Raw genomic sequence first — 26,175 nt, forward strand, 5'->3', positions numbered from 1 at the left:
GCCAGTGTAGCAGAAATGATGACGGACGATGATGCAGCAGCAGCCGTTCTTCTCTGCGTGAGTAGCTTAATGTTGTTCGTGTGTAATTTGTTGAGTAGGCTCACCACGTTATTATATTAATGCATGTAAGGTGAACTAGCACGGCTGTCTTCTTGTTTGATGGCAGATACTCCCTTCACCCTGGCCAAAAAGGCTAAAATGATCAAAGAAAAAGTGGAAAACAGCTAAACATGAGAGATGTTTGGACAAAGTTTGTTTTTTCCATTGTTTAAGCACTGCTTCCAGCCAAGAGTGATACCATATATGCCCCATAGCTGCAGAAAAGGCTAACATTGTTATCTTTTTACAAAAAAATAGCTAAACATGAGAGGTTTTTGGACAAAGTTTGTGTTCTCCATTATTTAAGCACCGGTTCAGCACCGTTTAAGCACCGGCATCGTTTCAAAAGTACCGGTTTGGCACCGGTATCGGATAAAACCTAAACGATACCCATCCCTAGACAAGACTAGTCTGTGAGTAAGAAAACCAGGACAGCCAGTAAAGGTCATAAGACATCTGTCTCACTGAAGTGTTATGCTAATTTGTCATTACAGAACAACTGTGGGATTCACCCACCCATACTGAAATATTCAATAGATGTTAGTCACCTCTTCATTTAGCCTTTTGTGTTTGAGGATTTTTTTAAACATTATCATGCAGACCCACTAAAGAGTCGCAGTGAGGCTGTACACAACTGCTTATATCATTCTATAAATCAATGAACTTCTGGTAGGCTCACTTTACTTTTACTGGCTTGTAGACCTATAATAACCCTGCATCCTCAGATATAGCTCTATGTGTTTTTTAGCTCTATCCAACTTATTTTACTATTATTAGTCACACTATCTGTAATGTTTTCATATAGAAAAATGAAATGATTAGTGAGACATTAATATTGGTGAAAATTTCACTTGTAATATTGGAGAATATACTGTGTAATATATTAAAAAAAACCTAAAAAAAATCCTATTAAAAATTAATCTAATGGAAATATATGGAAATATTTATTTTTATTCTTTTCAGCTTGTCAATAATGGGATGTTGCTGTGATGCAAAAGGTTAGCATCTTGTCTCCCACAAACAAAAACTACCTGGCTGCTTGACAATACGTTTTTTGACTATCTTAAAAGTTTTCTACAATATTTTAAATCAAGCTTTCTATAATATTTTTTACTCCATACATCCATTTTCACTACTTATTCATTTCACAATTGCGGTTGAGATGGAGCTCATCCCGACTGTCATAGAGTGAGATCCAGTTCTCTTGCAGGGCTGACTCAGAGAGACAGACAGTCGTTCATTCTTACTCCCAATTTAGAATCACAATTAAAATAACATGAATGTCTTTGGACTGTAAAGAAGCCAGAGCACCCAGAGAGAGCTCACACAGACACGAGAAAAACATGCAAATTCCACAAGAAAGGCCCCAGTCTGGATTCAAAACTAGAAACTTCTAGCTGTGAGGCAGTGGTCCTAACCATTGTCCTGCCATAGTAGAGGCTTTTCCTTTTTTTTAACGAACTATAAGCCAATATAAGTCTGTAACAAGCCATCAATTCTTTTTAAAGTTTTATACTTAGGTATTAAATAATCTGACCACTCTAATCCTCAGCAGTTTGATTGAATTCTCTAATGGCAGAATCAAAATTTGCTTTGTAATTGTGTTAAACACTGTAATTACAAGTGTTATCATGTAGGAACAGGAACATCAGCACATAGTAGAATCACAGTACTTTTGCGCTACCAGAGTCTTTGCTCTGTACCAGGTTTATTGTTGGGCCTCAATGATTTTGATGTGTACCTAAAAGATCATAAATAATTCAATCTTTCTGCGCAATCAGGCTGAGCATCCAAGTTTATAACTTAACAGCCATATTCTTCTCCATATTAGGATGGCATGGTGGTGCAGTAGTTAGCACAGTTGGCTTCCACAAAGGTCCCAGGTTCAGATCCAATCTGGGTGCTTCCTGTGTGCAGTTTGTATCTTCTCCCTGTGTCAGCTAGGGTTCTCTCTGGGAACTCTGGTGTCCTCCCACAGTCCTAAAACATAAATAGGGTGAGTTTAATTGGCGATTCTAAATTAGCTGTAGGTGTGAATGTGAGAATAAGCCCTGCAGCAGATGGATGACCTATCACATGACAGCTGGAATATGCTTTGGAGTGGCCACCACGCTCTGCCATCCTCCCGGTAGCCAGGTCCTGGTTCTTTTGTTTTTTTAGTGATTTCCGTGTCTACTAGAGAACAATTATGAGTTTTAATTAAAGAAGGCATATTTTAACAGTTATATTTTTGAATTAATGGAAGCGTCACACATCCCCAGAAGCTATATTTTAAGTTTTAGCTCAAACTACCTCAGAGCTCTGTATATGTCGCAACTTCACTGCTAGCAGCTTAAATTCAGTTAAGCGGTTGCTACCCACACTCCTCACAGTATGAGGGCTTTGAGGAGCAGAAAGCAACTTTCTCTCTGAGGGGTAATTTTACATGTAAGTAAAGCTAAAATGACAGCACAGCCATTGTCTCAAAGGTCTGTGTGCTGTGATTTTCTCACACAGTGAACAGGATTACGACTCTGACAGCGCAGACCAGCATCTTGGGCCTCCGTAGTGTGACTGTCTCAGTGACGGTCAGCTGCTCTGGCAAGAGAAGCTGACTGAAAAATATGGAAATGAGAACAACTTTACTGTGAACTTGGCTGTTAAAAAACAGCATATGTGAGCATGGAGAGTAAAGGAGAAGCAAACTGATGTAAACAGCTGACAAAAAGCCAACTGAGTCTAACTTGCACTGAGCACAAAATCACAGTAACCCACAGCCCTTTCTTTTTTTAATTGGTTTCCAATCTGCCTTAAAATTGATACTGTTTCTGATTGTTCTTCAATTTTGGCCTTACTCTAACACTGTTTTCTTCCAAGCTAATACATTTTTACCACAGTCACAGTGTAGTGTATGTCCTAATGTTATAATTTAGCAAGTGTCCTTCACTGAAAAAGGGTAACTATTGGAGCTCTAGTATCTAACACTGCTGTCATGCAGATGAAAGGCTGAGAAGTGGTTTTGTATAAGATGAAAGGCTTCCATGAAGGCAGACAGTGTTACAGACCTGTGCATAGCTGCTGTGATCTGTGGAAAGTGGATGAATAATCAGTGAAGATAAGGATAAACTGGCTAGATAAACACACAGATAAAAAGATAACATTTAATTTGTTATAAATGACGTCTGTCTATAGATTCATTTCTTTCTGTGGAGGTTTCAGTAACACCATACAGCAATAATTTAGATACAAAATTTCACAAGCTACATACTGTCCTGCTGTTGGATACATGTATTTGTCTGTCTAGCCACTTTGATCCATTGTTGTGGCTGCATTTTGGACACCTTGCTTTGTCAGTGTAAACCACAGCCTGTGGTCTGGAGACAGAGGGATGGTGCAGGCCTGCAGGTTTCAGATGACCACTCCTTTGTCTGTCCAACACACACGGCTGTAGCCATCACGCTGCACAAAGCTTGCAAATGCAGAGAAGGTAATGCAATTAACCTTGTTGCTGCCTCATACTTAGCACGGAGATGTGGGATGTCTTATTAAATCCAAGAGGCCACAACTGAAATTTGTAATTATTTATAGATGTTTTTTCTCTTGCAGTCTAACTACAACTGCATGAAGAACCAATCAGTGTGCTTTTTATATTTTTGAAACATGTTTATTTTGCATTACATATAGTTTGGAGCTAAAGCAGTTCCATAATTAATGTGTGGTTAAATTTACAGTAAACAAATCAACAACACGGCATTTAAGACGATGTCAGGATTTGGTTTTATAATATCCTAATCCCAAATACTGTGGGATTTTAGGATGTTTGGGGAAAACATGCAGATGCCACTTACTGGAAAAAGTACTGTGTAAGACATAATCAGCTGTAACACTAAAACGTCCTGCATTTCAGACGGAATCTCTCAGATGATCACTTAATACAGAAATGAACTCAAGCCAAATGGTCCTAAAAATCAGTACTGCTGTGCATCTTCAGAGAAGCTAATGACCTGCTGCTTTATGTGGAGTTTGCACAAACACTCAGTGTGCATGGGTTGTTAATCAGCCTTCCATACTATGACAAAGTGCCACTCACATTGCATTAGGAAAATGTGGCTTTATGTGTTGATGTGGTACACCAGGCACATAATGTTAATTAGACTGCGTGTTGTGTGTGGCAGTTGACTGAAGGTTGCTATTTCCTAAAAAGCCCCGACAATTTTTACACTCAGTTGAAGTGATGGTATTAAATTTCGCTGATGTTCTCACATCTGACTGCGTCTTCACATGTGACTCTTGTCTTTTCATTTCCCCATCAGCGTGAGGTTATATCATCCCCATTCAGTGTCATTTAGTCAGATAATGAAGCACAGGTTGAAATCCCACCTTAAAAAGACATGATACTGAGTATCAACAGGTAAATGCAGGTATAAATTCAGCTTGATTTGAATTTGAGCTTAACTTCAATTACAATAGTAACTTTAATTGTCATTTCAATCAGGAGCACTATTGAAAAGGAGATTAATACACTCACTGGACACTTTATTAGGTCCACTTTGCTAATACAAGGTCTAGTAAAAGATTCAACAAGGCAATGACATGTTAGCATATTGTTTTTGCTCCAGATTTGTCAACCGCAAATCCAGGTTGTCGCATATAAAAAGGTTCTCTATTGGACTGACATTTGGTGACTGTGGAGGCTATTTGAGTACAGTGAACTCATTGTCTTGTTCAAGAAATCAGTTTGAGATCATTTGATTTTTGTAAGATTTCTGGAAGTAGGCATCAAAAGATGTGGTCTGTGGTAATAAAATGCAGTAAAAATACACAGTGATACAAAGGGGCCCAAAGTGTGTTGATAAAATAGCCACTATAACATCAACCTGAACTGATACAAGGTAGGATGGATTTGTGTCTCATTTGTGTTGTTTATGACAAATTCTAATCCTATACCATCCAAATGTCACATCATACTCAAAAGACCAGGTAACATTTGTCTAATCATCCACTGTCTAATTTTGGTGAGCCCATTCAAGATCTAGTCTCAGTTCCCTGTCCTAAGCTGACAGGAGTGGCACCTCGTGTGGTCTTCTGCTGCTGTAGCACATCTGCTTGGTTCGATGTGTTGTGCACTCAGAAATGCTCGTCTGCATATCTTGGTTGTAACAAGCGGTTATTTGAGTTGCTGCATGAAGCAATCTATCTATTCTCTGGCATCATCAAGGTATTTTCACCCAAAGAACTGCTGCTCACTGGATATTTTTTCTTTTTTACTCTATTCTCTGTAAATCCTAGAGATGGTTTTGGAGTAAAATCCCAGTGTTGACAACCATGTCATGCTCAAAGTCACTTAAATCACTTTTCTTCCTCATTCTTAATCTCAGTTTAAACAATCTACATGCCTAAATGCACCGAGTTGGTCTAATGTGATGAACACGTTAACAGATACCTAATAAAGTGGTTGGTGAGTCTATATACTTGGTGGTAGTGCTCTGTTCTGGGACCTCCTTGTCATTCTACCACCAATACACTCCACACCCCCCTCCCACCCACCATATACCACAGAGTACTGATCAATTCAGACACAGGATGAGTCAGAGGAGCTGGGTGGAGGTGGGTTGCAAATCAGCTTGTAGATGCAGAGCGGGGATAGAGATGCTAAAACAGCTAAAACAACATATACAACATGAGATTTGCCAGTTTCATGGTTAGACAGTAGCTCATGCTTTCGATAAGTAAATCTTAATACGTTGCTCTACACTGTAAGTGTTCTTCAAGCAGAGGATTTGGATTTGTGTGGCTGTTAAATGCTGAAATAGTGCAATATGAATAATTTCAATCTGTGGTCTCTTCATCTGCAGTCCAAGTTAGATCCTCCAGTCCTGTCAGTCATCTTTGTTTGCTGATGCTGCGAAACTTTGAGTAGCTTTTGAAGATGGAAAAACTGATCACTCTAAATAGCCTAATGTATTTTTCAGTGGGATCTAAAAGGCTCGTAAAGTATTCAAACCATCTCCACCCCCTCTCCCCGGCCTCTTCTCCACTCCTTCTTCTCTTAGAGTAATGTTCTTTGTACACCAGCTGTAGCCTGGACCCGGCAAACCTGCAGCAAGATGAGCTCGGAGGAGCGCGGCTCAGCCATGTCACAGAAGATCTCCCTGTCGCGCAGCAACAGCAGCTCTTCATCCAAACATGACAGCCGACAGGTAACACTCGCGTTATACTTACAGACGTTTTCGCTGGTGTCATGTATGTGGAAGGGAGGAAGGCTGGATTTCCCATAATGAAGATTTAATTGAAAAAGTTGTAACTGCCAGTCCTCAGATATTTTTCTCTGCCTCCTAGGAATTATAATACTAGTATAAGATCTAGCCACGTTTTGCATTATAGATGTCATGAAGCAAAAACTAAAAGCTGCCTAAAAGGAGGTGTTTTTTTATTAGGATTTACCTACCCCTTTCTCACTATAAAACCAGGGTATTTCTACAAATGTGGAAGATATTGGAGTGCTCTAAATTACTAAACTGCAACTATATCCCCCAAAGTAATTCTCAGACACACCACATAAAGAAGATGTTGGCACCATGAACAAACTGTTTTGCATTTGCCTCAAGCGTTTATCTGCAGGCTGCCGACTCATTAATTTTTCATTACCAGAAACAGCCTTTTCCTTTTGGAAATGAAAGTAATAAAGTCTTACTCTAGTACTGTCCACAGGATAATCAGACACTTAAGGCTCACCACTCTGGTGAAGCAAAAAGTGGCAAAAAAAAAACCCATTCTCGTTAGCAAGAAAAACTTTGAATAAGGAAATATTCTGACTGTCGTGACACTGCTATGTGGGTTCAGTTACATTCAGAGAGAGCTTGGTAACCATTTTTTCCCATTTGTTCCAAACCAAACCATCAATATTTAATTTGTAAAGTGTTTTTGTAAATGATAACACAGATCAAAATGTGGTAGAATGGACAGGATGTCTAAATGCAGCAGTCTGAACACATTCACACTTTATAATTGTGTGACGCTAAAACGACGCTGTCTTCTCGGCGCTCCTATCAGAGCCTTGTTACTCAAAGTGCCTCTTGACCTTGAGGAACAGTGTCCAGGCAGTGTGTGACAATGACGCACTGTGTGACTGTGCTGCCCTGGAGCCGTGACGAACACTGAGGGAGAGTCGAACTGTAGCCCGCTGGCCACGCCCTTGGTCAATCCCCTTCAGATATGAGGGTTTATTTTAGATTGCCTCACCCACCAGCATTCAGCCTCTCTGACTGATACAGTGTGTGTTTATACAGTCAGGGACACACTGACACAAGAAGCAAGGATTAACCTCTCCCAAGTGCCCAAAGTCCCTCCCACGGTGTAACACAGACATGATTTATACTTAAGTAGAATAATTTAAAGATAAGCCTGAGGTGTAATATGCCATCATTAGCATTATGAGTTCATATATTATGAGTTAATTTGTTAATTATTTCTAATAATTTGTTGCACATTGACAGTAGATGTGTAAACTGCCCGTCATAATGTTTTCAGCTTTTCTTATTATGTCAATTTAGCAGCACAAAATTAATGAAATGTAGTTATTCTTTTACACCTGCATCATTTTCTAATGACTATATGTTGAAAACTGTTTTTGGGTCTCATTACCAACTGAGGTCACTGCGTCATAACTACTTCACAGCCCACTACTGTTCCTCGGGGTTATTTTTGCTGGCTACATGCCCATTCCACTATTATTTATAGGCTTACTGCTAAGTAGTCATATGAGAATAATCTATAACATTGGCTCATTTGAATGATAGACCCCTTTCTGTTGATTAATCATCTTATTGTTTCAGCACTAATAGAAACGAAAAGCGAAATAGTTCACAAATGATGAATTATTCTGTGCCCACAACGGTATTACAGAAGCCTCTGTTATACTATTCATCCTGCGTTCCTGGAACTCTCACTCCTGAAACACATAACAAAGCTATCTGGATTAGTCCGTGATGAAATATCATCTTAATCTCTGTATTGCAGGGGATTTGGGCTTGACCGTTCTAATCTCATTCAGGAAATTATTATTATAGTGAAGAGTGAGATTAAACAGGTAAGCTAATTTTGTAAATTCAATTCAATTCACTTTTATTTATACAGCGCCAAATCACAGCAACAGTTGCCTCAACAAGCTTTATATAACAAGCTTTTTATTTTTGATAATACAAAGAAAACTGAGAAAAACCCCAGCAATCACATGACTCCCTATGAGTAAGCACTTTGTTGACAGTAGGAATGAAAAACTCCCTTTTAACAGGTAGAAACCTCTAGCAGAACGAGGCTAAGGGAGGGGCAACCATCTGCTATGCCCGCCCATGAGGGGAAAGAAGTCTGTATAACTTCACCCTGAACACCTTATTACATAGGGCTACATCTATAAAAAATAAAATAAAAATGCTAATCTTCCACTTATAGAGCCTCCTGCCGATTGACTGACACTGATGAAAGTGAGGCATCAAATTTAAATCACCCCAGCAGCCACAGATTATAATATGTTTTGAGTGTGATTATGGCACTTGCTGAGTGGTTGATTCGCTCAGTTCCATTTATAAATCCTCCTCTGAAACTTTCATTTGCATGGCGTGCAGATGTCTGTCGTCTCAGAGTTCTCATAAACCATTGTATTCCAACAGGACAGCTGGGAAATCGTGGAAGGCCTGCGAGGAAGCTTCAGCAGTGTCCAGGAGCCTCAGAAACAGGAGGGCTACATGATGAAAAGAAGAAAGTGGCCAATGAAGGGCTGGCACAAGGTAGCATGGAGCACCTGTGTGGTCTTCGTGTGACCCATGTGACTCATCTTTCAGAGTAGTGACAGCTTAACGTCATTTCATTGTCCTCGTTTCACACGGCACTTTTTAGGCACTTGCCTCTGCAAATCTGCTGACACGAGTCATTTGTGTTTTAAACTAATTGAATGAGCTTATGTAGTAGATAATTTGACTCACAGAGGAGTCACATGTGACCAGGGTCAGTGCCTGTTTACACTCTGTCTGAAAGCTTTTCCTGGGATAATGCCTAGATATCTTGGTGGTCCTCTCAGATGCATTAGCTGATGGCCTGTTGGTTACTAGGGTTGTATACATTTAGTATTGACTTGTAGTCGGAGCTTTTTAGGTCTCTGTGCTTTCAACAGTCTGATTCTGTTGATGTACAGTAAAAGCACCAAGAATTGCATTTACAAATTGAGTGGATGAGACATATTGCAAGTGAGTGAGAGGAAGTGTAATAAAGGAAGACAGATGTAAGACAATAGCCTGGAATTGCATACATCCCACTGCAGCAACATACATTTTAGGAGACTGACTACCATGACCTCAGCCTCATAACACTGACTTTAGATTTGCTGTCAGGGATGTTGCATATCATGTCCAGTTGTATCTCATTGGCTGATTGTCCTTCTCTCTCCCTCCAGAGATACTTTTTCCTGGACAAGGGTATCCTTAAGTATGGCAAGTGCAGTGCTGATGTGAGTACAAAAGGCTGCTGGCTGAATGCTGTGTGAGCTCATCATTTACAGAAGATTAAAAAGGACACTTGATGTCTTTTTCAATGTTCTTGTCAGGCTCCTGACCGCCTGCGCCCAGAGATACAATAGGCCCTAATTCTCTCTCAATCTCCTCATTGTTGATAGCAATCAGACTGTGTATTTTACCTACAGATCACACATAATTACGCATGGGCCGCGTCACAGCCTAAAAAGGGATTATTATTTTATGCATTGTTTGCACTGAGTTTCATCTGTTGCATTCATAACAGTGAGAGCTGTCTCATCCAACAGATTGAGAAAGGGAAGCTGCATGGTTGCATTGATGTGGGTCTCTCTGTCATGGCCATTAAGAAGAAGGCCAAGTGCATCGATCTTGATGCCGAGGAAAACATCTATCACCTGAAGGTAAACCACAAGACTAATAAAGACAAGGGAATCCCTACAGGCTTAAATAGGCTTAAGGCTTAAAGGGGTTAAACATTTTTTCCCGAGTTTTTGCTTTTTAATTCCTGGTACAGATGCCATCATTAAAATGACTTCAGAATTACCTCATGTGATATATATGTGTGCCAGAGGGAATAACTGCTCACTCCATACCTGTGTGTGTGTTTTTCCACTGACACACCTCTTCCATCTTACTTGCCCTTGTGCTGATTTTCTGATTGCGGTATCTGCTCTACAGATTAAGTCTCAGGAGCTGTTTGATGAATGGGTATCCAAGCTGCGTCACCATCGTCTTTATCGGCAAAATGAGATTGCCATGTACCCTAACGAGAAGTCCTTGTTCTATCCCCATTATGCCTCCCCGAACTCTCCTGGCATCGCCGAGGGACCCCCTATTAGAAAGGTATAACTGCGCCACACAGCATGCTGTTGCTGAAAATGGTCGGCTCTGTTTAAAATGAAAATGAAAAACAAAGATGATTCTCGTGTGTTTTTCATCATGAGCATCATTATTCCATGTGCTGTATTTAATGAAGTGAATTCCCTTTGCTGAAAAAAATTAATGACACAGCCAAAGTGTTTTTGAACTGACCTTTGGGTCTCTTTGTTACTGCAGTGCCTGTCCATACGAAGGCAGTCCACAGTGCATCATGCCGCAGCTTTCCCTTTAAACTCCAACAGCCAAGCAAAGGTGGCTGCCTGGCTCCAGTCATCTGACGAAATGGACAAATGCTTCAAAGGTGAGAGACAAGAGCAGCCTCTCACGATTTGATTTTTTTACACTTTCTGAATTTCTGAGCAAAATTTCCACAATAAAGAACTTGCCTGGCTAAAATGGGGAGAGCTCTAAGACACATTCTTTAATGTGGGGTTTTTAATCTCTGTGTGGGATAATTTGCACTTTTATTAAAGTCATAAGATGCATTCTTGTACTAGTTGTTTAAAAATCTTCAATTTTCCACCTGGATGATGATCTCCAATGTGATTACGGTTTTGCTGAGGAAAATAATCAACTCAGATAAAGCCATTTAAAATGTAATCGTACCTTCCTCGTATTGTGCCTTTGGCTCTTTTTTGCAGTCCTTAATCTGTGGAAATGCACTCTTCCTTGTGGTAGAGTGTATCATGCTGCTGCTGCTGCTGCTGCCGTGGTCGGTGTGTTTGGTGTGCATCAAATTTTATGTGGGTGGTACATGTTAAACTAATATCTGCACAAACGCCACAACCCAAGGTTTCCCAGCAGAGCGCTATATTGTGCTACAATGATCGATGTTATTCACTTCACTTGGTTTTATTGTTGTGGCTGATCCGTGAATATGATGCAGATAAGTAAGAGAGTTCATGCAAAGTTTCCTGCTTACAACGATGCTACCGATACCAGTCAAAGACATTAGATTGTTAGAGGGCCCAGCTTTTTCATTTATACCCATTTTCTACTTCTTGTCAGGGTCCCGGTCATGGAGGAAGCGATCTAACCAGTTCTAATATATTTATGTTATTTGGGAAATGCTTCTATAATTGTGTACGCCTGCTGTCTCATTTGCAAGTTAGATGAGGCTGGCAGAGTGGTGATCATAAAGAAACAAGCTGGTGATTACTAATGCACTGTTTGTCTCAGTTTTCATTCATTAAGATTCTGACGATATGCTGTCAGCACTTTGTAATCAAGAAACTTTGGAAAATGGACACAACAACTCACGCGCACATTTACTAACACAGCATGGTTTCAGTTGGACTGGTGCTTATTTAGTTGTCTGTCATTTCATAATGTGTATGTTCAAATACTGTCACAATTTAAACATCTGTTTATGAGACCTCTCTATATGAAACCATGGCAAAGCCAGTCCTTTGGAGAGAAAGAAATCCACGTGGCATTGTTTTTAATGGATGGCAGCAATGATTGATGATGATTGAAGGGTCGACTTTCAGCTTTAATTCAAAGGGTCTGACAAAAGCATTTTATTAACAGATATGAGATTAAACATAATCCCATAAAATAATAGGACACGTTAACATAATTTTAAATGTAATATTTATTTTTAATACTTGACTGCAAAGCATGCAAGCAGTTTCCTCCCTTGAGATGCTCTGCCAGGCCTTTACCTCAGCCACCTCCAGCTGGTGCTTGTTTGTAAGTCTCTCTGTGTTTATGAACCGTGTTGGGCTGAGATCAGGTGACTGACTTGGTTTGCACTTTGTTGTAAACTGTCTGTATTTTCATTCATGAAAGTGTCACTTGACTTTGACAATGATTCAACTATCTCCAATGATAATATAATCATAATCTACTTTAGTCTTTCAGGGATTTGGGTGTTGCTGAGCTGGCCAGAACATTGTTAGGAATATACCAGATAGTAGATTTGGCCCCTCATAAAGTTTTTGCTATGTCTCTTATAGGTTTATCTGGGCTTATCAGCCTAAACCCCGTCATTCACTTGCATCAGCATTTCTTTGGAGCCCATATTTAAAGTTCAAAGGTACTGAATGCAATTTTAGTACTTAAAATCGACTCGAGATCTTTAATTTGTCATAGACTAAATTAGGAAAAAGCCTCACTGAGCTCAGCCTCACCTCACCCCTGAAACTGTCTGTCAGTTGTTAAATGTCTTGGACATTTGTCAGGTCATGGACAGTCCAGATTGATTATCTCTTGCCTTTGACTAACCTTCTCTTTCTGAGGCAGATGCAGTTTGAAGGTGTTTTTCTGATTCTGGTAATATGAGAAGCTTTTAGGCTCGCTCTACAGGCTGCTGTTCATGCTTGAAAAAGATGCAAAAAGCAGAAATAGATATCTTGGGAGGTGAATCGCCAAACTGAGGAGTCTATTTGAATAAAGCATATATAACATAGTGCATATGGTTCAGTAAGCACATGTGGCACCCTCTAACTTTGTCAAACTGAAATCACCAAACTTGTTGATGACAGATTAGGATATGTCAGCCCTCTCTGCTGTTTCTACAGAGACTGGTTTTTGAGTTCACTCAATAGGCCCAACTAACACGTGCCCATTTGCAGGCACTGCCCTTTTTCTCACTTTAGCCTTTTAACTGTCTTTTCTTTTTCACTTCATACCTCCTTTTATAACTATTAGTGTTTGTTCTCATCCGGACAGACTTATCAGTATGTGAGGCCTATCTCCTAGAGCTTAACCACCTGCTTCAGAGTATGGAAGTAATTCACCGGACTTATTCTGCTCCATCCATCCAAGCACTGCAGGTCAGCACTGCAGTATTTCTGGTTACTTTACATGCAGGGTAACTTTTCTGATGATACAAAACATTATTAAGTTATTTTCTGTTGACCTTAACTCACCTCTTATTAAATATAGAAGATATTTCATCTTGCATCTTGCTCTGGTAGTTGTGAAACCACTTTCCATAAAAAGCCTTCCTTTAAAGACAAAAAATCCTCACTGGCCTGACTGTCAATAATTTCACATCTGCTTTCTTAGGCGTCTACTTTTGACAGCCCCAAAAAAGAAAAGAGACTTCCAAAGAAGTGGCGCACTAAAAACTACAACAAAGATGTCAAAACAACTCTGCAGGTAGACAACATGACAGAGAAGTGTGATCATGCTTAATTTGTTTTTATATTTCATTGTGAGTATCTCCAGTTTTTCTTCCTGCTCTGCTCTAGGTACCGAGCTGCATCTCCTCTGGCTCTATCCGCCTCCATGCCTCAAACCCCAACCTATCCACTGCTGCACTGAGCAATGATAAAGCCGATCCTGAATCCCTGGACTCCCCTTTTGATGTGGCCAAGCTGCAAGAAGACTTCTGTCGTGTTGCCACCAACTGTGAGTGAAAAACTCTAGTTTCAGATAAAACTCTGTAAAGCACACATTTTTAAAATTCCTCAATCTGCTTCCGATAAATCTGCACGAAAGCTAAGACTGGTGTGGTGCTGCTACTTCTAACAAGTTGAAGTGTTAGTTGCTGTTAGTTATGTGGATGTCTTCTAGCTGATATTAGGTCAGAAGTTTGTTTTTTGTGCCACAAAACCTGTTAAATCTCTTTGTAAGGAAGTGGTTGACGCATAGAGGATGAATATAATTTTACTTCTGTCCTCTTTGGAATTTTCTATGCAGATTCTTGGTGCTTGACATGGAGTAATGAGATTCATTTGTTTTTTACATAATGGCTTTACAGTTTCAAACTTACTCCGGAGAACTGCTGTCAGTTCTGCTGCTATTTAAACTAACAAATTTATGCACACATTTAAAATTATGGAGCTAAAGATGTGTGATGGGCTTAATCATTTATAATGGCAGGGTTTTCCAAATAATGATCTTTTTGATTCCCTCTTTTTGTGTCTCTTGTTGCTGCCAGTGCATACAACCATGAAGGCGGCCCTGAGCACACTGACATCAGAGAGAGAGAGATTAAAACAATGCCTGGATCACGAAACCTGCCCCCCCACCTCTCCACAAGTTGTAAATTTGAAGAACACGCTGGCTGCGGTATGTGAAATAACACACCCCCTTGCACATTTTTTGCAAGCGGATGTTTTCAACAGAAATAGGTATTAGCTATTCTCCTTTTTTCTTCCTTTTTTAATTTTTTTTTTGCTTTTACACTTCTCTCGTATGTCGTGTCCTCCCACACCATTTGTCAAGCATGACACATTTACGAGTATTTTAGAGGGATTACTAGCTGCCGGTATGATGTCAGCCCCCCTAAATGAGACCGCATTCAACAGTCATGTTTCCTGTGGCTGCTGCCTCCCACCAGAGGCTTGTTTTTCTGTTTTCTGTCTTTGGTTGTACATGTTCATTGTCATGTAGTCAGCGAAGAAATGTGTTGGCGTCGAGACCGCGCAAATTCTAATGCGGCACAAGTATTTCTTTACACATTCAGATTTGTGTGGTCTCTGCTATAGTCTGCTGGATTTTAGCTTTTAGCTTTTCTTATTGGTTTCTCTGGTTTGCTTACTCTGTTCCACTTGAGATAATAACAGGTGAAAGCATGCCTCTCCAGTACGTAAATGAGTAAATGTGACGTTTACTGATTTTCTTGAGATTACACAACTCCAAATCAGCCGGGTTTTGATTTATGCTGAGGATTTCAAGCATTTCAAGGCTCGGGTGTTTGCAGTAAACAGTGTTTAAACTGGTTATTTTTTCCAGGCTTTAGCCCAGAACTCAGAGCTGAGAGAACGCCTGTGCAAGATTCATGCTGAGTCCCAGATCATAGAGCCCACACTAATAACGCTCACTGCCCCTGTGCAGGTGGGTGCAGGAATGCAGTGACTCGATTCCCCCACCTTCATGACGATTATTCTTATATATCTGTCTTTATTTTTATCCCCCGCAAGCTTGAATGTGCCACAGAATGAATGAGCTGTCCTTTTCCTCTCATCTAGAATCAACAAATGTCACTCTCCTCTCACCCCCTCATCCAGCTCAGTCAATATGAGAAAAATTTACAGAACTTTCTTTTGGGGAACACTGCCTCTTCCTCTCAGCCTCGTCGTTGCGTAACCAAATGTCTCACCATGACACGGTTCAGAGGAAGGCTTCTAGCTCCATATAATCGTCTTCTAAAGGAAACTCTTTGCTCGTTTAATCGGATTTGCTGATCACACAAAGCGAGCCGATCTGCTTAATTGTGTCCCTGGAAACACGCAGAGCAAAACTAATACGCCTCCTCTGAGAACATCTCCATGTTAATTAATCAGCTTCACCAATAACAAAGGGTAGATTGGGACGCTCAAGTCCATGTGTGGAAAGCTATCTCATATTGGCAATCAACTGCATGCTTGTCAGTTATTTTCTGAGATGTGTGCAGGGCAGGCATGCAGCCTCACTTCTCACTGTAATTATTCTTGCTTTATTTAATACAGTAGTATATTGTCAGGCAGTCTCTAGGTAGGAATAAATTGTCTTATGAAATTTTGATTCTGAAGAGTTCATGTTTTCAGCAGTTCATCATTTGGCTTATTTGACTGATAACAGTATGATTGAATGCAGACACACCCATGTTGAGACGCTATGCACACGACTGCATGATGTCACTCAGCTGTTTGTTAATGTTTATAAACCTACATTTGTTAAATCAGTGAAGAAATTAAAAAAGTGTATGACGGGTGTGATGTCAGCCAATATATTTACGTATGTATTATAAATGACTGTCTTTCAATATATTGCAGATTAAATTTGTGGGTGTTGTGATTGTCGTACTTTGCATGTTGTGATTGTGTTGTATTCTCAATGACACTGTGATTGCCACCCCGGGAATGATGGCGGGGCCCCTTCCTGTGTTCTTATTGTAGCTGTGGACATTGTTTCTCTTAGAAACAGGAATCAGTAGATGAAGCCCATCCCCTCGTACACCAAGTATCCAATGAGAGCAGAGCTTCAATCGCGGAGTCTTTGTCCGAGTTCTTTGACGCACAGGAGGTTCTGTTATCTGCTAGCTCTTCTGAAAATGAGGTAAGTGTGGAGACTAAACTCTTCATTGTCAGTAGTTGTGATGTTGGGTCTTTTTGCTTGTAGCAAACTGATGTTTAGAGCTACATAATAGAATTATCATTGCTGTTGATGTTTGGAGTAATTTGTCTTGTTTACACAAGCACAACCAGAACAAAACCTCCACCAGTGGCTCTTACTTTATTTATTGCCTGTCACCCAGGATTTCTTCACTTTTGTCTCTGTGTCTGATAACTGGCCTAAATTTTGTAAGCACACTGGACAATTCATGGTATTTTATTACAAAAGAGGGGGAAATGCCATTTAACTTAACGTCCTGTCTTAAATCCATTTTTTTATGATATGTGTCATAAAACAAATCTGCCCTATGTTAGTTCAGCCTCCTCTTCCTTCAGTGCTCATGTGGCATGCTTGATGAGGTAGCACCTGGAGCGGAAGCAATATGAAAATGAAAGTTAATTACTTTCATCTAAAAATACAGCGAGCCGAGGTGCAGCTCTGCCACCATGTCCTAAGAGAACCTTCATCTCCACCACTTTAGATCTTCTGCAGATGTGACAAGATGTTAAAAGAGACTCGTTCATTCGCTTTTTGTCAGTGATATTAAAACAACTTGAATGTTTTGGTTTTTTTAGGTATCAGAGGATGACTCGTATATCAGTGACATTAGTGACAACATTTCCATGGACAACTTCAGTAATGAGACCGAAAGTGAAAGACCAAACTCGGGTAAAGTCATTACAGTACTAGCCTTGGGACACTTTTATGCATTTATATACAAATGATATTATGGTACACTGGGTTGTCGGTATGTATTATCAAGGTGTCCCTAACCTCAGCTCTTATACCGACTCTTTTCAGGCTCTGTGGAAGAAGGCACTGTTCTTTATCGTCGTAGATCCTGTCTGCCCACACCCAGCCCAAGCAACACCTCCATCAGCTTGTGGAACATCCTTAGGAACAACATAGGCAAAGACCTTTCCAAGGTTGCAATGCCTGTGCAACTTAATGAACCCCTCAACACCCTGCAGAGACTGTGTGAGGAGCTGGAGTACAGCGAGCTGCTAGACAGGGCCGCCAACACACAGGACCCTTTTGAACGTATGGTGAGAATGCAGTTTCGCTCTTTGAGTGTGTGGGCTGGGCCTTTTTTGTTCAGCTTACTTGTTTGCTTTGATGATTCCTCTGAGAAGAAGAGCTGCTGTTGGTAAAACTAGCGTGACAAGTAAGAGATGCCGTATATAGCCAAGTAAACTAGCGCTAACGCACAATTGTTGCTGATTGGCTTTCAGGGACTGCGGTGCACTGCCTTTACGTGAGAGAGTCTGATCTACCTTTAAGATTTTTAGCAGAAAGACGCCATGATGAGCTTTGCACTGACTAACTTTGTTGTTTTTTGAGATATACCCTGTGGAATAAGACAAATAAGACATATACACAACATACAGTAGATACGTTCAGCAGTCACTTTATTAGGTATACCCTGCTAGTACCAGGTTCGACCCCCTTTTGCCTTTAGAACTGCCTTAATTCTTCATGGCATTGACTCGACAAAATGCTGGAAACATTCTTCAGAGATGAGGGTCAATATTGATATGATGCCATTACACATGCTGAAGATTTGTGATTTATCCACCACATCCCAAAGGTGTTCTATTGCATTGAGCTCTGATGACTGGGGAGGTCATTTGAGTTAAGTGAACTCACTTTCATGTTCAAGAAGCTGGTTTGACATGATCTGACCTTTGGGACATGGCACATTAATCTACTGGAATGAGCCATGAGAGGATGAGTAAACTGTAGTTATAAACAGTGTTGGTCAAGTTACTTGAAAAAAGTAATCAGTAACTAATTACTGATTACTTCCCCCAAAAAGTAATCCCGTTACTTTACTGATTACTTATTTTCAAAAGTAATTAATTACTTAGTTACTTAGTTACTTTTTAAAAACACGATTTACAACCTGAGTAGGTGATAAAGTGATAGATCTTTCAGCCCAATTCTACTTTTTCTGCATAATCCATCATACAAAATGTAATCAAATGGAAAAGTCTCTTTTTAAAACTTTTATAGTTTTATTAATTTTAATCTTTTAACTTTATGCATCAAGCAAAAATTTAATTATATGCAACATTCTCTGACTGGAAGAAATTTGTTTAATATTTAAACCTATTTTCTGCACATTCCAGCACATAAAATATATATATTTTTTTGTGTTTACACTCACTCTTTCAAATAGATGCAAGTAAAACACAGCAGAAAATAAATAAAATCAAAGACTAGCGGTCCTGTTGCTCTATTTTCACCTGTACAGCAGGAGTTGGGTAGGCGGAGGTTTACCCTGGTGCAGGTGTGCCGCAGCGGTCAGTGGAAGGATACGGCAGTTTCTCTGTGAGTTTCCCATTACGTCGTTGCGCACTCGGAGCTTGCTTGGAAGTTTAGGGTTTTTTTTCGCTGTAAAAAGATGTTTTCTTCCCACGCACAATGCTAATGGACGCTAATGTTTTTGTCACTTTTTATGGAATCAAACTCAAAGTAAGGTCAGTACTTCCACGCTTTAAACGCTGCACGCTCATACTCTCTCCCGCACTCGATATATGATCCATTGTTGATCTGCACACAGCTGTTGTCACGAACGTGGCACTCGCTTACGTCACTGTCATGAGACATTCTCGCAAAAAAATCACGGTTTTAGTAACGCAGTAACGCAGCGTTCCTACGGGAAAGTAACGGTCATCTAATTACCGTTTTTGCAATAGTAATCCCTTACTTTACTAGTTACTTGAAGAAAGTAATCGGATTACAGTAACGCGTTACTTGTAACGCGTTACTGCCCATCTCTGGTTATAAATTATGAAAATAGCCAGCAACAACACTCAGGAAGGCTGAAGCAATGCTCAGGTAGTCTTATGGAACCCAAAGTGCGCTAAGAAAATATCCAGTACACCATTTCATTCTGGACCCATGTGATTTACGTCGAACCAGGCAACATCTTTCCGATCGTCTATTGTTCGATTTTGCTGAGCCTCCGTTTCCTGTTCTTAGCTGACAGGTATGACACATGGTGCGGTCTTCTTCTCCTGTAGCCCATCTGCTTCAAGGTTTAATGATGTGTTGTGCACTCGTAGATGCGTGTCTGCATACCTTGGTTGTAAGAAGTGGTTATTTCAGTTACTGTTGCCTTCCTATCAGCATGAAGCAGTATATATATTCTCCTCTGACCTCTGGCATTATCAGTTCTTTGCAAACCCCAGGAAATGTGTTTGTAGGCAAATCTCAATCGGCACTTTGCAAAGTAATCAGATCTGTCATCAACAACCTTCAAAACTCACCTAAATCCCCTTAATTCCTCATTCTGATGATCACTTTGAACTTCATTAGGTCATCTTATTCAGTCACTGAGTTGCTGCCATGTGATTGACTGGTTAGATATTTGTATTAACGAGCAGTTGACTGGGTGTGCCAAACAAAGTGGCTGGCCAATGTAAGTGTAAAAAGGAAAAGCAGCTGATGTTAGACTTGGTGCAGTACAAATACTGACAGTTTATTAATCCTATGAGGGGCAATTTGTTTGGACTAATGAGTTATAAAACAACACATGAAGACAATTAAATGAATGAAAAAAATTGTGCTGAATTTAAAAAAAAGGCCATAAATAAAATCCATAAACAAGCTCAATAAATACCAATATAAAAGTTCAAATAAGACCTTGACAAACAATGTTTAGACCTACAGAGGATCACATAGTGAAATTGCAAACGGGCCGAAAGCTCCAGGCTGTGGCCTCTCATTATGAGGTAGAGAAGCTATCAGTGCTCTGTCGGTTTACTGAAACTACTGGAGGACTATTCAGACACTTACTCTGCTCATTAGGCTAAAAAGAAGAACACACATATAAGATTAAATGAAATGGATGATAGAGCTCAGTTCAGTGTTCACTCAGTCACTCATCCTGTAATAAAAATTAAAGTGGTACTTGCTGCTCAGGTTTATGCTTTTATCCTTTTTTGTAGATATACATCGCTACATTTGTTGTGTCCGGTTATGCATCCAGCTACTACAGAACTGGGGGAAAGCCTTTCAACCCTGTTCTTGGAGAAACATATGAATGTGACCGACCAGATAAAGGCTTACGATTTGTTGCAGAGCAGGTATGAATGATTCTTGATTTGTTATCTGACTGGATTCATATGAATATTTACATTTTTATGTTTTATTGTATAGCACTGTTCAAAAAAGTCAACTCAGAGCTCTTTGTGTGATTAACAAAGCATTTTAATCCCCTTTACATCAGGTCAGCCATCACCCACCAATCTCAGCTTGCCATGCAGAGTCTAAAAACTTTGTGTTTTGGCAAGGTACTGGAATATTGATTTTGATCCATTCTCAGTGATCTTAAATACTAGAATAGCACCTATTGTCTGGAATTAATGTTCATTTGTTCAATGTTTTTGCAGACGTGAGGTGTAAAAACAAGTTTTGGGGAAAGTCAATGGAGATTGTTCCTGTGGGGACCACTCATGTAACTCTGCCAGGGTGAGTCTCTTCTGCCTCATTTACATTGGCGCTGCACAGACCCCTGCCTGGGCATTGTGCAGACGTTTAGAGAAAATCACGCAGCGGGGGTGTAGCACGATTCACAGTATTTTTCCTCTCCTGTTCTTTTTCCATTCAGATCAATAACAATTCCCCATTCTTCGTCTGTGGTGGAAAAAATGTTTTCATATTTTATTTTTGTGTCAGAACCACATACAGATACAGATGAATCATTTATATTATAACTCTAATATGTAACAGTGTCCATATTTTTTTTTTTTTCTTCTTGAAAACGACAGATTTGGAGACCATTACGAGTGGAACAAAGTGACCTCTTGCATCCACAACATTCTCAGTGGGCAGCGCTGGATCGAGCACTATGGGGAGATCACCATCAGAAACTCCAGCAGTGATATTTGTCAGTGCAAGATCACTTTTATTAAGGTAAGGTAAACATATGCAAGGCATCATCCAGCCTGATGGCCTCTATAACAGCTAAAAAAAGATTACATGAATAAACTTACCACATAGCTACATTTATAAACGACATCTAAAACACAAAGGCAGATTAAATTGTATTTGCTGTGATTGCATTGTCGCATCACCAGATGCATTATTCATTAATGGCATACATTTCTGAAAACCCCAAAGTAATCTGTAACAATTAGAGTGAAGTAGAGAACTGCACTGAAGATTACTTTGCAGGACCACGAAAAGTAAATTATTTCTGAAATAGAAAATAGGATTTCTTTGTTTTTTTTCTCCAAACAATTTGGTTTTGGAAGCATGTTGGATGAATATACTGTAGTCACAAATCAGTTTGTGAAAGGTGCACTACTGTGAGGCGACAGTCTTGTTTCATATTCATACCAGAGTGCTTTTCTGTAAAAGCAATCAGCCATAATGATGGCTACCACATTAACATGTCCCTCTATGAATCTCAGGGGCTTGTAGACTGATCAGCAACAACATTAAAACCAGCTGCCTGTCCATGTTGAACTGTCAGAGCTTTTGGGGCTTTTAGCTGGGGTCTCTATGTATCCCACATTTGACTGATCAAACTGACATCTTGGAAATGTGGAAATGCTTGACATGGATAAGATCAGATTTGCTTTACTTATCTGAAATGTTTAGAAATAACTATGTGACGGCAAAAATAACTCAATAACTGAAAAGCTCAATAGAGTAAATATATCACAAGCATGGAAAGGTAAGAAACGTAACTAAGGTACACTAAAGAAGGAGGGCGCTTAATAAAAAATTGATGAACTCAATCAAAATCTACATATAATAAAAGATAAGGATCTTAATTTATAAAAATCTATTAGATAAATGCAGGTATGAGGTATGAGGTGTACAAAATGTTCTGCATTTGTCCTCGCGACAGCAGAGGTGAAACAGATATTAGAGAAAGTGGTCCACTGCCTGCCCAGTAAGTGGTGCAGATGGGGTCCAGGTTATCCATTACTTATCTACCATAGCCACAGTCATTTATATAACCTCTGCGTTACCTGATGGAGGAATCTACAAAGTGTGTTTATCCAAACTGTTGTTCTTGCATCTATACAGATGGTGTTTTTCACCTGCATGCCAACAAAACCCAACAAACAAATGATCTTTTTTTCTCTTTTCTTTAACTATGGAGTCATTTGCCAAGAGGAGAAGGTTCATTGCTTTAGTTTGCGTCACTCGAAAGACCTCGCGAAGCTGTGCAGTATAAGTCAAGACATGCCAGAACACATTATGCATCCTCATCTCTCATTAACCCTCTCAGGCTCAAATTAAGATTTTTTTTGCTAATGCACAACTAAGTCCTGCAGTGGTACTTCTGAGTAAAAAAATATGTATGTGGGGTAATCAGGTTGTTAGTTTTTAACTGTTGCAAATCGGCAACGCCTGCCTCGAGAGGGTTAAACACACCGGCCCAGCAACACAAACACACTGGGGATCAAATGGTTGACGCAAGAGCAACATCTGCTGACTGCAAGAGACACTGTCGTGGGTTATGTGCATTCTTTCATACTCACCCACTATAACACGCTGCTTTTTTTCTAACAGGCCAAATACTGGAATTCGAGTGTAAATGAGATAGAGGGGACTATCACAAATAATAAAGGAAAGGTTATCCACCGACTCTTTGGAAAGTGGCACGAAGCGGTTTTCTGTGGAGACCCGCCTTCAGCTACATGCATCTGGAGAGCAAGTATGAAAGTCTCTCAAAATTAAGTAGAAAAAAAAACCTCTTCAATAATGCGTCTCCCTGTTATAGCTTCTCATGCTGTTGATGTCACTTGTGTACAATATAGATGCAATGCCAGTAGACCATGAACAGTACTATGGCTTCACGAAGTTTGCAATTGAGCTGAACGAGTTGGACCCATCCCTGAAACTGCTGCTACCACCTACAGACACGAGACTACGAGTGGACCAAAGGTAAGAGGAAAAAAGTGAAAAACATTTAAAAACCCATTAGTATATTTCCATGCACTTACGCAGCCTGGTGATCGTCAGCTTAATTTTAATAAATGTCAGTGAGAAACATACAGGGGGAAAAGGTTAAAAACTAATTTAGATATAACATCTAATTTTCCTGCCAGAGGACTGTCAGACATAGCTGAATTAAAAACCAAAGCATTGCCAGTGAGTATCTAAGCACCACACCATCATTGATCTCAGTCACGTCCTGAAAAATGCACCTTGTGATCAAAAAAGTACAAAAATAGGCACTCGCGTTAAGAATAGTACGCAACTGCACGCCCTTTCAGGCTATCACAATCAAACTAATTTTAGCTCATCTTTTAAGTTTTTTAAGTCTGCAAACTAAATGCTGCTGCCCCGAGGCGCTGGAGAAAAAACGAAGCTCTCAGTACTTTGCCATCAAAGTATGAAGCTGCACTGCTTCCAGCTCTGCAAATAAGTGGTTATGTATTCTCCTTTTTAGCCCAAGCTCCACCGTCTTACAACGATCCAGAGGTAAAGTAAAATCAGCAGCCAATTTATATTTATATTATACCAGTTCTCTTAACTGTAGGCTTATTTACTTTTTTTGTTCAATATTTTGTCATAAATAATAGGAAAATGTATAGATTTCTATAAATTAAAGTGGAACAAGCTCACCGCCTTTACGCATACAGACTGTTTATGCCCACGTTGGAAATAACCCTGTGACAGGGCCATTCAAAAACAGGAAAACCCCTAAAATTCACTCAAAATGAGAAGGCGCGAGTGAAGATTATGCTTGGATGTGGAAGATTAATGTTTTAAACATCTGCATAATGAATGCGTCTGGGTCTCAACGGCAGACTGCTGGAGGAGGGGAAGTTGGAGGCTGCAGAGGAGCATAAGCAGAGGATTGAACAGCTGCAGAGAGACAGACGGAGAGTCCTGGAAGAGAACAATGCAACACATCAGCCTAAATTTTTCAGGTACCCTGAGTATCTTAGCTTAAAACTTTCTCACCTAGAAAGTCACTTATGGAAAAGTGACCACATCTCCGCTCCTAATGGTGAAACACAACTTGTAAATCTGTCGTTGACAGTGTTAATTGCAGTTGTGCGTCTTTTCTGTCTCCACAGGAAGGCACAGGACGATACCTGGGTGAGCAACAACACGTACTGGGAGCTGAGGAAAGACCCTGGCTTTGCCCATGTAGATTTCCCTACACTGTGGTGACCGTGTGCTGCAGATCATACAAACATTTGGACCTGCACAGCCTCTACTGTGATTTGTGATCCAGACTGGTTCTGGTGATGTCTGTATCTCATTCTGACCATCCACATTCTGTACTGGAGTTCATCAGAGTTATTGCCTTAATAGCAAGTGCTTATCTGAGTTGTATAAACACATTTATGCAAACATATTATGAGAATGTTGCTCAATTTGCAGTAGGCCAATTTCATTTTTTTGCCTGCATTCCACATATTATGTTGTGCTAAACCACTTAAACTAAGAAAAGGAAAGATCCTTGGTATGAAGGATGAGAAGAAGAGTTTCATAGTTTATCTACACTAGCTTAAAATGTACTGATCAACTGGTTATGTTGGTTGTTGTCTTACCATGGACATTCTCTACCTCTGAGATAAACTAGCCTCGCTACGCCATTGATTCAGTGTAAACATCCGATATTTATTCTGCATCTGCCTGATGCCTTACTGGTTGTACTCAAACTTGTTTAATTTATTTTGTTGTACCTGCCAGATGTTTAAAAAAATAAAACAAAAGTCTATGTTTCGTAAGGAATTCTTGCTAACAAAATATTGTGCAAGCGATCTCCGAATCCTTACTGAAGTGATTTTTCTGTCCGTTATGAGTAATTACTGCTTTTCGCTATGAATGTGTGAATGATTGTGCAACTATGAGCAGCTGTAGCAAACTCAGTCATATCTTTTTCACTTTATTCAGCACACCATTGTCTCTATGGACCCTGGGCTTTGGGACCAAAAAAAAAGGGAAAAGAAATGTCCAAAAACTATGCTCCATGAGCTCAAATAAAATTTCTGATTGTTTTCTTTTTTGTTGAGTCTTTTGTGATTGTTTGTTCAAAAACACTGAAAGCAAATAGACAGTTGAAATAATTCCCTCTCATCTCAGATGATGAGTTGGCAGGTAGATAGCCTGGTTATAATTTTGGTGCATAAAGGAAAAATGCAATTAATTTTAAACATGATGGGTCAGGAATGCCACACGAAAATGCCATTTAGGAAGCTATGAAAAGCAATTGGGGTATAAACACTAGGTTTACTGGGAATGTGAAGCAGTTCCCTGCTTCTTACTATACATATTCCTTAAGTGAAGTAGCAACTCTTAAAGGACTGGTAAAAGATCATCTGCTAAATTATAGAATTTTTTGCTCGTGGCTGCACTTCATCCCTTTATAATTTTCTTGGCTTTATGGGTTAAATCTCAGTGCCATCTAAATGGAAACCTGTGCATGATACTTTCCAATGAATATCCTGCAGTATACAGTAGATATGTTGCTACGTTTCACAAGTGTTGAGTGAATTGTTCCAATCACTTTAGAAACAGCCGTATGTGTTTGACGACGATTCGTGTTTATGGCTTGTTTTTGCCCGTCCTGCTAAGCAATGACCAGAGTTCAAGGTTAATGAGCAATTATGGAGCCGTGCAACAAGTAAAGGTTATCATTTATAAATAACGAATGCAGGAA

General features: G+C 39.8%; 1 protein-coding gene across 3 annotated transcripts in view; it reads left to right on the forward strand.

The window, feature by feature from the left end:
• osbpl3b (oxysterol binding protein-like 3b) overlaps positions 1-25,521 on the forward strand; it is a 45,393-nt gene extending 19,872 nt beyond the window's left edge. For 2 of the 3 annotated variants that reach the window (XM_012915993.3, XM_004541471.3), the window contains 22 exons: positions 6,132-6,278; positions 8,748-8,864; positions 9,527-9,580; positions 9,893-10,006; positions 10,284-10,448; positions 10,662-10,785; positions 13,158-13,261; positions 13,497-13,589; positions 13,682-13,841; positions 14,374-14,504; positions 15,171-15,272; positions 16,338-16,475; positions 17,108-17,201; positions 17,334-17,578; positions 20,486-20,623; positions 20,767-20,830; positions 20,930-21,008; positions 21,308-21,452; positions 23,067-23,211; positions 23,315-23,441; positions 24,311-24,433; positions 24,584-25,521. In XM_012915993.3, coding sequence (XP_012771447.2) covers positions 6,186-6,278; positions 8,748-8,864; positions 9,527-9,580; positions 9,893-10,006; positions 10,284-10,448; positions 10,662-10,785; positions 13,158-13,261; positions 13,497-13,589; positions 13,682-13,841; positions 14,374-14,504; positions 15,171-15,272; positions 16,338-16,475; positions 17,108-17,201; positions 17,334-17,578; positions 20,486-20,623; positions 20,767-20,830; positions 20,930-21,008; positions 21,308-21,452; positions 23,067-23,211; positions 23,315-23,441; positions 24,311-24,433; positions 24,584-24,680 — 2,652 coding nt within the window. In that variant the 5' untranslated portion in view covers positions 6,132-6,185 and the 3' untranslated portion in view covers positions 24,681-25,521. The remainder of the gene's footprint in view (positions 1-6,131; positions 6,279-8,747; positions 8,865-9,526; positions 9,581-9,892; positions 10,007-10,283; positions 10,449-10,661; positions 10,786-13,157; positions 13,262-13,496; positions 13,590-13,681; positions 13,842-14,373; positions 14,505-15,170; positions 15,273-16,337; positions 16,476-17,107; positions 17,202-17,333; positions 17,579-20,485; positions 20,624-20,766; positions 20,831-20,929; positions 21,009-21,307; positions 21,453-23,066; positions 23,212-23,314; positions 23,442-24,310; positions 24,434-24,583) is intronic. The other variant, XM_004541473.3, reaches the window with a different exon arrangement.
• Positions 25,522-26,175: the final 654 nt, after the last annotated feature.

The sequence above is a fragment of the Maylandia zebra genome, linkage group LG11, assembly GCF_041146795.1.
Source record: "Maylandia zebra isolate NMK-2024a linkage group LG11, Mzebra_GT3a, whole genome shotgun sequence".
NCBI lineage: Eukaryota > Metazoa > Chordata > Actinopteri > Cichliformes > Cichlidae > Maylandia > Maylandia zebra.